Source organism: Corylus avellana, chromosome 5 (genome assembly GCF_965113065.1).
Source record: "Corylus avellana chromosome 5, dhCorAvel1.hap1.2, whole genome shotgun sequence".
Taxonomy (NCBI): domain Eukaryota; kingdom Viridiplantae; phylum Streptophyta; class Magnoliopsida; order Fagales; family Betulaceae; genus Corylus; species Corylus avellana.
In genome coordinates, this window is record NC_142494.1 from 6,145,184 (window position 1) to 6,163,702 (window position 18,519).

At 33.1% G+C, this 18,519-nt stretch overlaps 1 protein-coding gene and 1 pseudogene across 1 annotated transcript; both read left to right on the top strand.

Moving 5' to 3' along the window:
* The first annotated feature begins 1,755 nt into the window (after positions 1-1,755).
* LOC132180801 (uncharacterized) lies at positions 1,756-3,809 on the top strand (annotated as a pseudogene).
* A 6,294-nt stretch (positions 3,810-10,103) lies between these two features.
* On the top strand, positions 10,104-12,094 carry LOC148585300 (uncharacterized). Its single transcript, XM_088517047.1, has one exon. The coding sequence runs from the start codon at positions 10,119-10,121 to the stop codon at positions 11,916-11,918; it is 1,800 nt and encodes a 599-aa protein (XP_088373173.1). The 5' UTR covers positions 10,104-10,118; the 3' UTR covers positions 11,919-12,094.
* The last annotated feature ends 6,425 nt before the right edge of the window (positions 12,095-18,519 follow it).

Genomic DNA, 18,519 nt, shown 5'->3' on the forward strand with positions numbered 1-18,519 from the left:
GACAATTGCTCATAATTTTTAATGCAAAAAATTAACACGTTAATAAGTCATAACTATCATTATACCACAAAATATGTTTACAAATATCACAAACATGCTATTAGTCAAATGATTGGCTCAACCACTTATGTTTTATTTTTATTTACTATATATATTTTACATATTTATAATTTTTTTTTAGGAAAAATTCACTTTATCCTCTTGAAGTTTCAGAGATTTTTCAATTCGAACCCCAATGTTTAAAAATTGGCAATGTACCCCTCTAATATTTCAAAAATTTTCAATTCAGACCGTTCATTACTAATTTTTGTCTAATTTGACAAAAATCATGTCACGTGCGTCTCACGTGGGATTTTGATGCCCTTTATTCTAATTTTGCTCTTATTAAAACCTATGAAATTATGTAATTACCCTCATTAAAACCTATGAAATTAAGGGTAATTACGTAATTTCATAGGTTTTAATGAGAGCAAAATTGGAATAGAGAGTATCAAAATCCCACGTGAGATGCACGTGGGATGATTTTAGTGAAATTAGATGGAAATTAGTAATGGAGGGTCTGAATTGAAAATTTTTGAAACATTAGGGGGGTACATTGCCAATTTTTAAACATTGAGGTTCGAATTGAAAAACTCCTAAAACTTCAGGGGGTAAAGTGAATTTAACCCTTTATTTTATTATGAGTGATATCTATATATTAAAATCGAGTATAAGAACTTATTTGTTATTTTTTCTTATAAGATATAAGAAGTAGGGGTGGGCAAATTAACAGTTACCGTTTAACCGGCTGTCTATCGGTTTCGACCAAACCGATATTAACCGTAACCGTTTAATCGATATTCTTATCGGTTAAAAATTTTGTACCGAAATTCTTATCGGTTCGGTTCGATCCGGTCAACCATTTGTTATCGGTTAACCGTTTTAACCAATAATAACCGATATGGAAGAAGACTAGTAACAAAACCAGTCTAGTTCAGTTGGTAGTGAACTAGAGCATAAGGTCTTTTTTTTTTTTTTTTTTTTCTCCTCCTCCCATGCAGCAGACTCTTTCTTCCTCATTGTCTTTCTTTATTTTCCTTCTCTTCCCAATTCCCACGCCACATATTTCTTTTTTCTTTTTTTTTTGTTTCTTCTCCTCCCACGCAGCAAACTCTTTCTTCCTCATTGTTTTTCTTTCTTTTCCTTCTCACCATTGCAGGAGAATGGGTTTCTTCCCATTTTTTTTCCTCTTTCTAGTTCTCGCAACATCCGCCCCCATTTGCTCTCACAGACCTCTTTTTTAGCATCAAAGATTTAATTCAGGTAAGAGTTTTTGCCTTTTGGTGCTTGGGGGTTAGACAAGTAGAGAATATTGAAGAAGGTGAGATCTATAACCGGTTAACCGGTTTAACCGAACCGTTTAACCGTGTACCGTTATAACCGATAATTTCGGTTAAAATTATTATCGGTTAAAAAACCGTTTAACCGAAAATTATCGGTTAATAACCAATAAAAGCCAAAACCGAATCGTTTTGACCGATACTCACCCCTAACAAGAAGTTTATTGCAAATGGTACACAACCACGATTACGAGAACTGCAATCACGTAGCACGCTGAAGAGAAGAAAAAAACCCACGCTCGTATTGGGCGGGTTTGTGAATATTACGGGCTTGGGCTTGATCCATCCGTCTTTAGGCATTGACACATATTACCGAGCTGCTCCGATTTGAAACCATCTTCAGCTCAACCTAACACTTGGCCGATTTCAAGTTCAGCGACTGCTAAAGAGAAAGAGGTTGATGCCCAGAAGAGCTCCTGCTTTTCTTCTTCAGAAAATGCGTAGCGCTGCTGAATCCAGGAGCTCTCTTGTTTTTCTGTGGAACCATTATTATCAGGTGAGGCTTTCAATCCGTGCTCAAAATCATCTCTATTGTAGTTTTAGCTCTAGAGAGGATGTGGAAACCCGCACTGGGTTCTTGAACTCTGTGAGAGATCAATGCCGATCTGGAAGCATAAGGAATCTTGATGATGCCTTAGGCTTCTTTGATCGGATGATTCACTTGCACCCTTTGCCTTGCGTTATGGATTTCAATCAATTGCTGAGCGCGATTGCAAGAATGAAGCATTTCTTGACTGTGATGACTCTGATTAAAAAAATGGAACTGTTAGGAATTCTTCCCGATGTTTACACTCTTGGTATTTTGATTAATTGCTTCTGCCATATGAACCGGGTGGATTTTGGGTTCTCTGTCTTGGCAAGAATTTTGAAACTTGGTTATCAACCTCTAACTACTCTTGTCAAGGGGCTATTTCTTCAGGGTAAAATCAATCAAGCTGTGAGTTTAGTTGGTGAAATGAGCAAGAAAGGGTATGAACCTAATATGTTTACCTATGGAACAATAATCAATGGTTTGTGTACAATAGGGGAGACCAGTGTGGCTATTGAGTTGCTTAAGAAGATGGAAGAAGCGAATTTGGAATTTGATGTTGTGTGGTATAACACGATCATTTACAGTTTATTGAAGGACAGATTGCTAACCGAAGCTTTGAACCTTTTCTCTCAAATGACAAGTAAAGGCATTCAGCCAGATCTCTTCACATACAATTCCTTAATCCAGGGCGTATGCAACCTCCGCCATTGGAAGGAGGTAACTACACTATTGAAAGAGATGGTGCATAGGAAGATAATGCCAGATGTGACAACCTTCAACATATTGATCTCTGCGCTTTGCAAAGAGGGTATGCTGACAGAGGCAAACGAAGCTTTTGATGTGATGATTCAGAGAGGCCTGGAGCCTAACACAATTACATATACTTCATTGATTGATGGTTATTGTTTGCAAACGAGAATGGACGATGCAGTCAAAACATTTAATATGATGGTTGAGAAAGGTTGTTCACCTTGTGTTATTAGCTATAGCATATTGATCAATGGGTATTGTAAAAATAGAAGAATTGACGAGGCAATGAGTCTCTTTCATGAAATGTCTAACAAGGGAGTGAATCCCAATGTTGTCACTTACACCACTCTTATAGGTGGGTTGTGTCGAGTGAAGAGACCTAAGGCTGCCCAAGAGCTACTGCATAAGATGCAAACTAGTGGTGAACATCCAAATCTTGTAACTTATACTGTTCTGTTAAGTGGTCTGCTTAAGAATGATTTTTTTTCTGAAGCAATGGAATTGTATCAAGAGATGGAGGACAAAAAGTTGCGCCTTCCTATTAGGATATACAACATCTTGATCGGCAGTATGTATACTACTGGAAAACTTATGACCGCAAGAGAACTGTTTTATAGTCTTGCTAGCAAAGGTTTGAAACCTGATGCTTTGACTTACAATACAATGATCAAAGGTCTTTGCATAGGGGGGCTAATAAATGAAGCGAGTGATCTGCTCAAGGAAATGATCAAGAGAGGTTGCTCAACCAACAATATCACATATAACACCATACTCCAAGGGTTACTGCGACTTAACGAGATGTCAAAGGCAAAGGAACTTTTTCAAGTAATGGTTAACAATGGCTTCTCAGCCGATGCCACCACCTCAGCCATGTTAGTTAACCTTTCTTCTACAAATCCGGCAGATAAAAACACTTGAAGAGTTGGTTCAAAAGCTTCTATGAAGGCTTTTCAGATTTTAACATAAAGAACATATTTTAACCCTTTGCTAGTCAATCCATAAGGCGTATCTATACTTGCTGGAATTCATTATTTTACTTCTTGGAATGTTATAGTTCTTGCCATATCGTTGGACCCTTTTTTTGGTTGCTTGAATTACCTTATGTGCTTTGATTTTGTTTTCATCTTTTCATGACACTATTTTGTAAACCTGACCAATTAAAAGTTATTGCATGAAATTGGTTTACGATCGGATATTTCTTTCCATATCATTGAAGCCTTTTATATTTTTGTTTTGCTTCAATTAACTTCTGTACTTTGTTTTTGTGTTCATCTTTTCATAACACTTTTTTTAAAACTTGACCCATTAAAAGTTATTGCAAACCATTGGTTTTGTTGATTTTAGAGTTTGGGATTGTTAATGGTTGTTTGGCTTTCACTGTCAAATTTATTCTTTTAGGTGTTCCCTTCAATTAAATTAAATTTATGAGATACATGCTAAACGTTAATATAACATTCTCGGATCTGCAGGTTTGTGTCTGAAATAGCTTTAGTATCTCTTCGTTGTTGGTGTTGTGTCTGTGAAAAGTATATTAGATTGAGAGACAATATTGTCAATATTAATGTAGCTTTGGTAATGCTTACAAATGACACATGATGTCCAGACTCTGTATATGTAGCTACAATATTGGTGGATGGTTGTTACTTATTGCAATCCCTTAAATTCATAACTTCTCATCGCGAACTCTTTACAAGTTTGGAATGCAATCCTCGAAGAATCATTTCATAATACAAATTAAATTTTACAGATCTAATGGTGTCTATGGCACCTAATTAACAATAACTAAGCCATAACAACCGGTACTTCATGTAAAATAAATTTACTTCTATGGCACCTTTTCAATATGAACCGGAGTTTTTAAATAGAAATAAAATAAAAATAAAAAAGAAAAAAAAAACTACATTTTTTAAAAATAAAAATTAAAAACACAAGCTAGGGAAATTTATTTATTTATATTTTTTGCTTTTTTCCTAAAAGAAAGAATTTTTTTTTTTTTTTTTAGGTGAATATATTGCAATATTTTCATCTTTTTATTAGTATTGGGGGACATTGTCACTTTTTTAGTAGTTTAGGGGGATATTATTTTCATTAAAAATTTTTGAGAGACATTGTCAATTAAGTAATAGTTTGATGTGGTATGTCAACTTTTCTTTTTTTTAAAAAAAAAAAAAATAAGTTTCCAAATGTTAAACTCTCAATTACAATAGGAAAAGTTTATGCACATAAACTTATGTAACTTGAAAGAGTAATGCTATACGACGCACTTGTGTGTTGAGCAGTATTTTTTTTAAATTATTTTTTTAAAGAAAAAATTTGAGAAATATGAGGGTCAAAAATGAAAATCCCAACTTCTAGAGGGACTTGTCATGCTCAGTGGGCCCCAATTGGTCTGCTAGGCTGCTAGTTTTTCGTTTTAATTTATGTATTTTTGTACCAGGTTGTTATGTTAAGATTGTTTGTTAATTTCAAGTGATGAGAAAAAGCTCATGGAGTCTTTTTGTACCACTAAAATCTCCCTAAGAATTTGTTGTATTCCTCATGCCTTTGACTTCTTTTAACTTCTCTTCTTCTAATAGCGTTTGATATGCACTCACATTTTATCATTTCTTTCGTGTAACTAAAATACTTTTCTCTTGAGACTAGAATGCTCTTTTTTTTAAAAATAAAATAAAAGGGGTAACTTCACTAAAGACCCCTGAACTTTCACCTGATTTGACAAACCCTCCCTAAACTTCAAAATCTCTCAATTTAGTCCCCTGAACTTTCAATTGCTCTCAATGTGGATCCCTCCATTAGTTTAGCCGCTAAAAATACAATAAAAGTAAAAAATATTCCTGCTTTTCATTTTTTTTTTTTAAAAAAAAAAACGTTTTGAAAGTTGAAATTTTATACAAAAGTCAGAGGTATAAACGTTATGTAACGTTTAAAATTTGACAGAGGGATCCAAATTGAGAGCAATTGAAAGTTCAGGAGATTAAATTGGAAGATTTTGAAGTTTATGAGAGGTTTGTCAAATCGGGTGGAAGTTTAGGGGTCTTCAATGAAATTACCTCTAAATAAAACAAAGGGGAAACTTCACTTTAGCCCCCTAAACTTCCATGCGATTTGACAAACCCCCATAAACTTTCAAATCTCTCAATTTAGACCTTTAATTTTTCAATTGCTCTCAATGTAGACCCCTCTGTCAATTTTTGCCATTAAAAATACCAAAATATTCTTGATTTTTTTTTTTTTTAAATAAATAAATAAATGTTTTGGAATTAAGGGTAAAGTTGAAATTTTATACAAAATTCAAGGGGTATAAACATCAAGTAATGTTTAAAATCTGATGAAGGGGTTCACATTGAGAAGAATTGAAAGTTTAGGGGTCCAAAGTGAGAGATTTGAAAGTTTGGGAGGGTTTGTCAAATCACGTGAAAGTTCAAGGAGCTAAACTGAAGTTTCCCCTAAAATTAAAAAGGGGAAACTTCACTTTGGACCCTTGAAGTTCCACCCGATTTTACAAACTCCCCCTGAATTTTCAAATCTCTCATTTTGGACCTCTGAACTTTCAATTACTTTCAATATGGACCCCTTCGTCAAATTTTAAACATTACATGACATTTATACTTTTGACTTTTGTATAAAATTTCAACTTCCAAAATGTTTTTTTATTTTTTAAAAAATGAAAATCAATGACATTTTGGTCTTTTTTGTATTTTTAACGGTTAAAATTAACAGAAGTGTTCTAATTGAAAGTAATTGAAAGTTCAGGAGTCTAAAATGAAAGATTTGGAAGTTCATGGGGAGTTGTAAAATCAGGTGGAAGTTTAGGGGGCTAAAGTGAAGTTTCCCCAATTAAAAAAAAAAAAAAAAAATTGGAAAAAATTGGAAACTTCACTTTGGCCCCCTGAACTTCCACCCGATTTTACAAACCTCCCTGAACGTTTAAATATCTCAGTTCAGACCCTTGAACTTTCAATTACTCTCAATTAGAACCATTCTGTTAATTTTAGCCGTTAAAAATACAAAAAAGACCAAAATGCCCTTGATTTTTATTTTTTATTTTTAAATAAAAAACGTTTTGAAAGTTGAAATTTTATACAGAAGCCAGGGGTATAAATGTCATATAATGTTTAAAATCTGACGGAGGGGTCCACATTGAGAGTAATTGTAAGTTTAGGGGTTCAAAATGAGAGATTTGGAAGTTCAGGAGTTTGTAAAATCGAGTGGAAGTTCAAGAGGCCAAAGTGTAGTTTCCCAAAAAAACAAAAAAGGAAAACTTCACTTTGGCCTCTTAAACTTCCACTCGATTTTACAAACCCCCTTGAACTTCCAAATATCTCATTTTGGACCCCTAAACTTTCAATTACTCTCAATGTGAACTTCTTCGTCAGATTTTAAACGTTACATGACGTTTATACCCCTGACTTTTGTATAAAATTATAACTTTGAAAACGTTTTTTTATTTTAAAAAAATGAAAATCAAGGACATTTTGGTCTTTTTTTTGGTACTTTTAACGGCTAAAATTAACAGAAAGGTTCTAATTAAGAGTAATTAAAAGTTCAATGGTCCAAAATGAGAGATTTGGAATTTCAGAGGGGGTTTGTAAAATCGGGTGCAAATTCAGGGGGTCAAAGTGAAGTTTCCAAAAAAAAAAAAAAAAAAGGTTATACATCACACTTTTTATCTTATTTTTATGGGAAAAATATAAAAAAGCCCCCCAAACTACAAGTCGTTTTCGATTTAGCCCCCTAATGTTTCAAAAGTGATAAAGTAGCCCCTTAAACTACCAAACTATTGCATTTTCGCCACTCCGTTAGTGAAAACCGTCAGTTTGGACGAAAACTGCAAAACGACATCGTTTTGTTACGGGTAAGTTACTACAATGCCCTTTTATGAAAAAAAAAAAAAATTGGAAAAAAATATAAAAAAGCCCCCCAAACTACCAGCCGTTTTCATTTTAGCCACCTAATGTTCAGAAAGTAATAAAGTAGCCCCCAACTACCAAACCGTTGCAATTTGGCCACTCCATTAGTCATTACTGTCAAATATGATGAAAAATTCAAAATTACGTCGTTTTAACAAGGGTAAATTATTAAAATGCCATTTTAGAAGGAAAAAAAAATCATATTAAAACAAGCACGCAAAACAACACCGTTTTGCTTGAAATTAGGGTTTCCTTACACTTACCAAAACGGCACCGTTTTGGTAAGTGTTAGGAATTAAAAGAAAAAACCTAAGACCCCACACAAAAAAAACCCCCAACCCCAGTTTATCTCTCTCCCCCAAACCGTCGGCCACCATGTCGTTCTATCTCCGGCAACCTTCTCCCTCAATTGAAAAAAAGGCAACGCCCCTCTCTCTCTCTCTCTCTCAAAACCAGTTGCCCTTGCTACTGCCATCCATCACCACTGGCCACACCATCCTGTGGCTACAAAGCGCCATTGAAAAATTCTCACTTATTGTAGAAATCAAACAAAAAAACCACGTTCATAGATAAACAACACCGATCCGACAGCTACACCATGAAATACAATAAAAAGATTGAGTTATGTGTAAGATTTATAGGCTGTCGGAGATAGAACGACGTGGTGGCCGGCGGTTTTGGGGAGAGAGATAATCTGAGGTTGGGGGTTTTTTTGTGGGTCACCTGCGTGGGGTCTATGGTTTTTTCTTTAAATTTCTAGCACTTACCAAAACGGCGCCGTTTTGGTAAGTGTAAGGAAACCCTAATTTCAAGCAAAACGGGCGCCGTTTTGCTTGCTTGTTTTAATATGACTTTTTTTTTTTTTTTTCTTTTCCAAAAAGGACATTTTGGTAACTTATCCTTGCCAAAACGACATAGTTTTAAATTTTTCACCATATTTGACGGTAATGACTAATAGAGTAGCCAAATTGCAACTGTTTGGTAGTTTGGGGGCTACTTTATCACTTTTTGAACATTAGGGGGCTAAAATGAAAACTGCTGGTAGTTTGGGGGGCTTTTTTATATTTTTCCCAATTTTTTTTTTCTTCATAAAAGGGCATTATAATAACTTACCCGTAACAAAACGCCGTCGTTTTGTAGTTTCCGTCCAAACTGACGGTTTTGACTAACGGAGTGGCCAAAATACAATAGTTTGGTAGTTTGGGGAGCTACTTTATCACTTTTGAAATATTATGGGGCTAAATCGAAAACGGCTGGTACTTTGGGGGGCTTTTTATATTTTTTTCCTATTTTTATAATACATTGCTAATGTGGCATTGCCCACCAACCATTGAATCATCCCTTGTTACAAGAAAAAAAATAAATAAATAAAACTAATTGACAAGTAAGATGAGATAAAAGTGAAATACAAGCACATATAACATGATTGTTTAGGAAAATATGTAAAATTTGTCTATGTGATTACACCGATTTGTAATAAACTTCGTGTTGTATACAAATCAGATTATAACATGTCACCCATAAAATATATATATATATATCCACTGAAATTTATAACATCAGTAGCTTCTGCAGATTGATAACCTAAACTAGTTACATGGCATTTTAACGTAATCTCAAACATGCTATTAGCCAAATAATTGGCTCAATCGCCTATGCTTCATTTTTATTTACTATATATATTTTACATATTTATAATTTTTTTTTTAAAAAAAAAATTATGAGTGATACATGTCATAATTTAATTGGTGTTTATTTGGTATTTGGCAATTTCTGTAAAAAAAAAAATAATAATAAAAAAAAAAAAAAAAAAAAGATAGAAATGAGTATAAGAACTTATTTGTTATTTTTGTCATTTTTATTTATTTTTACTATATATATTTTACATATTTATATAATTTTTTTTTAAAGGAAACTTCACTTCAAACCCCCGAACTACCACGCATTTCGAAAAGACCTCCTCGATTTAAAAAACTCACAATTTCCTATTCTCAACTTTCAATTCGATGCAATATACCCCATCTGTCAAATTTAAAAGTGATAAAATGACTTTTATATTCCTAACTTTTTTTTATAAAATTTCAAAATTACCCTTAACTTTTCAAATGAAAATAATAATAAAAACAAAAATAAAAACAAAAACTAAAAAGTAATTTAGTCTTTTTAGTAATTTTTATTAGGGGTTAACAGTTGAATTTGACGAAGAGGAGTTAATTGAATCAAATTAAAAGTTCAGGAGTTAAATCGAGAGTTTTTGAAATTTAGAGGAGTCTTCACAATATGCGTTTGGGTGCTTGTCAAAACGCACAGTAATTCAGGAGTGTAAAGTAAAGTTTTTACTTTTTATTACGAAGGATACATGTCATAATTTAATTGGTATTTATTTGTTTGGAATTTGGTGGTTTCTGTGAAAAAAGAAATTCGATAGAAACATTTTTTGGAATTTTTATAAGAAAATATTTTTTACTTTTTTCATATAAGAACATTTTTATATTATGCGACGATAACTTGATGCCCAGAAGAGCTCCTACTTTTCTTCTTCAGAAAATGCGTAGCGCTGCTGAATCCAGGAGCTCTCTTGTTTTTCTGTGGAACCATTATTATCAGGTGAGGCTTTCAATCCGTGCTCAAAATCATCTCTATTGTAGTTTTAGCTCTAGAGAGGATGTGGAAACCCGCACTGGGTTCTTGAACTCTGTGAGAGATCAATGCAGATCTGGAAGCTTAAGGAATCTTGATGATGCCTTAGGCTTCTTTGATCAAATGATTCACTTGCACCCTTTGCCTTGCGTTGTGGATTTCAATCAATTGCTGAGCGCGATTGCAAGAATGAAGCATTTCTCGAGTGTGATTACTCTGATTAAAAAAATGGAACTGTTAGGAATTCTTCCCGATGTTTACACTCTTAATATCTTGATTAATTGCTTTTGCCATATGAACCGGGTGGATTTTGGGTTCTCTGTCTTGGCAAGAATTTTTAAAATTGGTTATCAACCCGACTCTGCAAGTCTAAATACTCTTGTCAAAGGGCTCTGTCTTGATGGTAAAATCAATCAAGCTGTGAGTTTGGTAGGTGAAATGAGTAGGAAAGGGTATGGACCTGATATGTTTACCTATGGAACAATAATCAATGGTTTGTGTAAAATGGGGGAGACCAGTGTGGCTATTGAGTTTCTTAAGAAGATGGAAGAAGCGAATTTGGAATTTGATGTTGTGCTGTATAACACAATCATTTATAGTTTGTTGAAGGACAGATTGCTAACCGAAGCTTTGAACCTTTTCTCTCAAATGACAAGTAAAGGCATTCAGCCAGATCTCTTCACGTACAATTCCTTAATCCAGGGCTTATGCAACCTCCGCCATTGGAATGAGGTAACTACACTATTGAAAGCGATGGTGCATAGGAAGATAATGCCAGGTGTGACAACCTTCAACATATTGATCTCCGCGCTTTGCAAAGAAGGTATGCTGACAGAGGCAAACGAAGCTTTTGACGTGATGATTCAGAGAGGCCTGGAGCCTAACACAATTACATATACTTCATTGATTGATGGTTATTGTTTGCAAACGAGAATGGACGATGCAGTCAAAACATTTAATATGATGGTTGAGAAAGGTTGTTCACCTTCTGTTTTTAGCTATAACATATTGATCAATGGGTATTGTAAAAATACAAGAATTGACGAGGCAATGTGTCTCTTTCTTGAAATGTCTAACAAGGGAGTGAATCCCAATGTTGTCACTTACACCACTCTTATAGGTGGGTTGTGTCAAGTGAAGAGACCTAAGGCTGCCCAAGAGCTACTGCATAAGATGCAAACTATTGGTGAATATCCAGATCTCCTAACTTACTCTGTTCTATTACATGGTCTGCTTAAGAACAAATTTTTGTCTGAAGCAATGGAATTGTATCGGGAGATGGAAGACAAAAAGTTGTGTATTACTATTAGGATATACAACATCTTGATTGATGGTATGTGTACTACTGGAAAACTTATGACTGCAAAAGAACTTTTTTATAGTCTTGCTACCAAAGGTTTCAAACCTGATACTTGCACTTACAATACAATTATCAAAGGGCTTTGCATAGAGGGCCTACTAAATGAAGCGAGTGCCCTACTGAAGGAAATGATCGAGACAGGTTGCTCACCGGACAACTTCACATACAACACAATCATCCGAGGGCTACTAAAACATAATGAGACTTCAAAGGCTATGGAACTTCTTCAGGTAATGATTAGCAATGGCTTCTCAGCACATACGACCACTGCAGCCATGTTAGTTAACCTTTCTTCTGCAAATCCAACGGATAAAACACTTAAAGAGATGCTTCAAAAGCTTCCATGAAGGCTCTTCGTATTTTAACATAAAGAACATATTTAACCCTTCTGTAGTCAATCCATAAGGCGTATGTATACTTGCTGGAATTCATTATTTTACTTTTCGCAATGTGATATTTCTTTCCATATCATTGAACCCTTTTTTTTGTTTTGCTTGAATTACCTTAGGTACTTTGATTTTGTTTTCATCTTTTCATGACACTATTTTGGAAACGTGACCAATTAAAAGTTATTGTATTGGTTTACTATTTGATATTTCTTTCCATATCATTGAACCCTTTTTTTTTTTTGGTTTTGCTTCAATTAACTTATGTACTTTGTTTTTGTGTTCATCTTTTCATAACACTTTTTTTAAAACTTGACCGATTAAAAGTTATTGCAAACTATTGGTTTTGTTGATTGTAGAGTTTGGAATTGTTAATGGTTGTTTGCGTTTCACTGTCAAATTAATTCTTTTAGGTGTTCCCTCCAATTACATTAAATTTATGAGATACATGCTAAATGTTAAATGTTAATTGTTAATGGATATTATGCATAAACAGTTTGTGTCACCTTCTATCATATATTGCAGAGAATGCTTTATACATGTTTGCAAGCTGATATTGAATTTTTTTTTTTTTTTTTTTTTTTTTTTTTTTTTTTCTTTTAAAATAAACTTTGTTGTACACTTGAACTGTATGTACATTGGAGTCAAAATAATTTGGATTAGTATAGTTTTGGTTAACTAGTCAACTCAAGGGAATTCTTGATTCTCGCTCTCTGGATCACATCCATTCTTAATTCTTGACACTGCTAGCTCAATGATCCACTATAGTGTTGATGCTGATCCTGGGAGATACCAATTTCGACTACTGCTCCAAAGGCAATACCGATGGTGTTTTCTAAAGCCATCTTGTAGAGATATTTTTCTATGTTATTAGATGTTAAGTAGTGTAAAGTGTGCTTGAGATATCAGTTGACTTTCTTGGTATTTTTTGTTTTTTTGTTGTTGTTGAAGTCTATAATGGCGAACTTATTATGATTGCTAAAGAAGTACCAGTTGCATGTTTTCCATCAAATGCTTATTTTCTTTCTGGTTATATTTCACTTGGCAATAAATTTATGGTCTCCTATCCCAAAGTAAAGAACAAAAAAACAAAAAAAATTATAAAAAACTGGTTGTCGTTTATGGTACATATTATCTGTGCTATATAATGATTGTATTTTGCTCAAAGGATGTGCCTTTCTTAGCTGAGCCCCTTACCCCTTCTCTCTTACTTTCTGTTTGTGATTGAATTGGGCTAGTTTTGAATTAGCTATATAGTATGTTAAGCATGCCATCTTGTTGCTTATAAGATTCTGAGAATTTTTTTTTTTTTTTTTAATTATTATTATTATTTGTCTTGGCAGATGATTAGGTATTTGATGAAAGTATTCAACTCTTTGGTTCATTATTTAGTGTCAACTCTCTCTCTCCCACACTTGATACATAGATATATCATAAATACTTGAAAGAGGCATGTTACACATTAGGGTGATGCTAAACAGAACAGCACGCCAATGTTTTGTGTATCACGGCCTTGCACGTTATTATCATAAGTTTTTCTTAACCATCTCTTTTTGCAAATTCAATGGACTTCTGTGGGTCCCATTAGAATTGTGGACTCCTATGGGTCCCATTCAAATTCAATAGTAGATTCCATCATTTACTATACAGAGATGGGTAAAAGATGGGATAGATAATAATTTTTAATTATTTCTCTATTTAATAATAGGCTTTTGAAGAGCGCAACTAATAAATTATTTGCAAGTTCTATCCTAATTTTTTTTTTAGGGTTTGATTTTTATCACAGGAGGTCCCTGTGATTTTGATAATAGACCAAGTTAGTCTTCTATTTGTTGACCGTTAGTTAACTTAACGGAATTTTACGTGGACCAATCAAATGTTGACACATGGCACCTATTTAAATTTTTTTAAAAAAAATATAAAAAATATATATATTTTTTTTTTAAAAAAAAAAAAAAGGAAAAAAAATTGGGGGTGGCCTGGCCAACCCCATCTGGCCTAATGGGGGTGGCCGAAACCACCCCCAATCCTTGGAGCCACATCCGGCCAGATGAGGGTGGCCAGCTTGGTGCCCAAGGGGGTGGCTTGCCCAAATGGCTAGGGGGTGGCCCCCAATTTTATTTTATTTTATTTTTTTAAAAAAAATACATTTTTTTATTTTTTATTTTTTAAATTAAGTAGGTGTCACGTGTCAACATTTGATTGGTCCACGTGAAATTTCGTTAAGTCAACTAACGATCAACTTACAAAGGACTAACTTGGTCTATTATTAAAATCACAGGTATGAGTTTCAAAAATTACCGGGAAGCCGGTTTGAAAAATCCAAAAACCGGGTACCCCGATTCAAGTACCCGGTTTTTACCAGGAATACCGGAACCGGATATATATATATATATATATATATATATATATATATATATATATATACGCTTAGGTATAGGTCTCCAGTTCTCCCCTAAGACCCCTTCATTTTCTTTTCTCACATCACGCCACAAGCCCCTCCTTTATTTTTAATTTTTAATTTTTAATTTTAGATTTAGGTTTAGCACTTCTGCCCCTTTATCCGCATTTCTCACGCCCCTCTTCATTTCACAACACCCATTCTGCCTCCTTCCCTTTTTTCTCTTCATTTCAGTGATTTCACAACACTGAACACCCATTCCGCCTCTTCATTTGACAACACCCATTCACTTCATCTTCATTTCTCACACTTGGCCACTCTCTCTCTCTCTGACTCTCTCTTTCTCCATTTCTCGCTTCGTCTCCATCTCTTGCTCCGTGAACTCCGTCGAACCGCCTCCCTCGCTCCAGCCGAGCAATGAGTACTAGGGACTCTCTATTTCTGGTGTTTTTTTTTTTATTTTTTTTTTTTTATATATATATATATTTTCTTTGATATTTTTTCAGTTGATCCATGGAATTTTTTTTTTTTTAGCTTGGTTTTAGTGGATACGATTTAATCTACTCTACTTTTCAATGTTCATTACCTCATTTACATGCCTGTTCGTTAAATTTGCAATGGGCTTGTTTAATTTGGGGCGTTGCAATTCGGATTTGGTGGGAGTGGGACGATGAGCAACGGAGAACATGGTGTGGGTTTGGCCGAATCGGTTATCGAATCGGGTAAAACTGGAACCGGCCGGTAATTGGGACCCCGATTAACCGGGACCCGGTTCCCGGTTCCGGTTTCCCAAAACAAAGAACAGGGGTACCCCGGTTCTGGTTCCGGTTTTGGCCAAAAATCGGGAAACTGGACCGGGTTGACACCTCTAATCACATGGGCCTTCTGTGATAAAAATTAAATTTTAAGGGAAAAAAAATAAAGCAATGAAACCCTATGGAGTATTTTGTATTTAACCCTTTTTTTTTTCTTTCTTTTTAAGAATATATAACAACTAATAAATTGTTGTGCTGAAACAATTTGAAAAGAGCTAGGCAACTTAGGTTGCAGAAGAAGCCATCTATCCTTGAGATAATGTATTTTTGAAGCAATGTGTTTTATACTTCGCCTGAACTCATGGGATAAGTTTGGAGTAGGATCCTCGAAGAATCATTTCTTGGTATAGATTACATTTTATAGATCTAATAGTGTATGAGGTATGATAAAGAAACAACTTTTTGGTACAACTTTGGCCTAATTTTTCTTTTATTTTTTTTTTTAAAAAAAAAAAAATTTCAAAAGCAGTAACGTCTTATGTGGTCGTTTTTTTTATTTGATATTTTTTTAAAAAAAAAAATGGTATTTTTCTTCATAAAAATGGTCTTTTTTTTTTCTTTTTTTTTAAATGATCATTATTATGAAGAAAAAGACCATTCAAATAAAAAAAAAAAAAAGGATTACATATGATGTTATTGCTTTAGAAATTTTTTTTTTAATTTTTTAAAAAAATGGCTACATAAAAGAAAAGTTGGACTAAAGTTGTGCCAAAAAATTGTACCTTTATCATTTCTCATAGTATATATATGGCACCTATAGCTAATTAACAATCATTAAGCCATAACAACTGGTACCTAAAGTAAAATAAGTTACACAAAATATTCATCACTGGAGTATCTCAAAAATTAAAGTGATAGCCAAAAATGACATGTAGCTACTAGACTTTATGACTATTGATTCGTCATCCATACTTTATATCTCGATTTCATTAAACAAATAAAAATGCTCAAGACAAATAATAGAGCATTATACTCAAAATATTTAATTTAAGAAATTTGTTTTGTATTTTAAATTATTCAAATCTTTATAAAGCTTGATAAATAGAGCATTATACTCAAGACAAATAATATGAAGCCAAAAAACACATTTATATGTGGATGCAAATGTAAGCTTTAGCATAAACCCCAAATGAGATTAACTCCAAAACCACAACCTGACAAGTGATAATGTTTCTTTTTTTCAAACTTTCAATTGAGACAACGTCTCCTTCCAAATTATTAAAAATTGTTCGTGTTCCCAATTGATGAAAATACCCTTAATAAAAAAAAAAAAAAAAAACAACTATATATTTTTTTAAAATAAAAATAAAAACCCAAGCAATGGAAATTTATTTATTTTTATTTATTGCTTTTTTCCTAAAAGAAGTTTGTTTGTTTGTTTGTTTTTTTTTTTTTTTTTTTTTTTTTCGGAATATATTAGAGTATTTTTGTTTTTTTGCTAGTATTAGGAGACATTGTCATTTTTTTTTTGTAGTTTAAGGCGAACATCGTCCCAATTAAAAGTTTGTGAGAGACATTGTCAGCCAATTAAATGGTAATTTGATGAGCTATATCGACTTCCACCCCCCCCCCCCCCCCCCCCCCAAAAAAAGGGGGGGTTCCAAATGGTAAACTCCTAATTATAATTATAGTAGGAAAAGTTCATGCACATAAACTAATGTAACTTGAAAGTGTAATGCTATAGGAATTAGGACACACCAGTGTGTTGAACAGTGATCGCGCCAAGTGACGTGGCACGTCCACATCGGGTTTTTTTTTTTTTTTTGTTTAAAAGAAAAAATTTGAGAAATATGAGGGTCAAAAATGAAAATCCCAACTTCTAGATGGACTTGTCATGCTCAGTGGGCCCCAATTGGTCTGTTAGGCTGGTAGTTTTTTAGTTTCAATTTATGTATTTTTGTACCAGGTTGTTATGTTAAGATTGTTTGTTAGTTTCAAGTGATGAGAAAAAGCTCATGGAGTCTTTTTGTACCACTAAAATCTCCTTAAGAATTTGTTGTATTCCTCATGCCTTTGACTTCTTTTAACTTCTCTTCTTCTATTTCATATGCACTCACATTTTATCATTTCTTTCTTGTAACTAAAATACTTTTCTCCTGAGAGCTAAAATACTGTTTTTTTTTTTTTTTTTTTAAATAATAATAATAATAATAATAATAATTGACAAGTAAGATGAGATAAAAGTGAAATAAAAGCACATATAACATTATTTTTTAGGAAAATATGTAAAATTTGTCTATGTGATTACACCGATTTGTAAAAAACGTCATAACAAATCAGATTATGACATGTCACCCATAAAAAAAAAATTAATATATAAAAAATTATAAAATATAAATATAAAATATAAAAAATATAAAATAAAAACAAACCTAAAACATTGTATTGAGTGGAACGATATGAGAGTAAGAGAGCTTTGCCATCTGTACCCCATTACTCTACATTTCCGACTCAAATTGTTTGAAAATTTTACACATATATGTATTCCATAAGCTTCCAACCACTAGAAACCCAATCCTAAGGCATGGCTTTGCAGGGCCACCGGAATTTATAACATCAGTAGCTTATGCAGATTGATAACCTAATCCAGTCACATGGCATCTTAACGAAATTTCAAACATGCTATTAGCCAAATAATTGGCTCAATCGCCTATGCTTCATTTTTATTTACTATATATATTTTACATATTTATAATTTTTTTTTTCTTTTTTTTTAATTATGAGTGATACATGTTATAATTTAATTGGTGTTTATTTGGCATTTGGCAATTTCTGTTAAAAAAAAGAAAAAAAAAATAGAATTGAGTATAAGAACTTATTTGTTATTTTTGTCATTTTTATTTATTTTTACTATATATATTTTACATATTTATAAATTTTTTTTTTTTTTTAAGGAAAAACTTCACTTAAAATACTTGAACTACCACGTATTTTGAAAAGACCCCCCAAATTTAAAAAAATTTCAACTTCACATTCTCAACTTTCAATTTGATCCAATATACCCGTCTGTCAAATTTAAAATGTTAAAAATGATAAAATGACTTTCATACTCTTAACTTTTTTTATAAAATTTCAAAATTATCCTTAACTTTTCAAATGAAAATAATAATAAAAACAAAAACAAAAACCAAAAAGTAATTTAGTCTTTTTAGTAATTTTTGTTAGGGGTTAACAGTTGAATTTGACGGAGGGGAATCAATTGAATCAAATTGAAAGTTCAGGGGTTAAATTGAGAGTTTTTGAAATTTAGAATAGTCTTCACAATATGCGTTTGGGTGCTTGTCAAAATGTACAGTAATTTATGAGTGTAAAGTAAACTTTCCCCTTTTTATTACGAGGGATACAT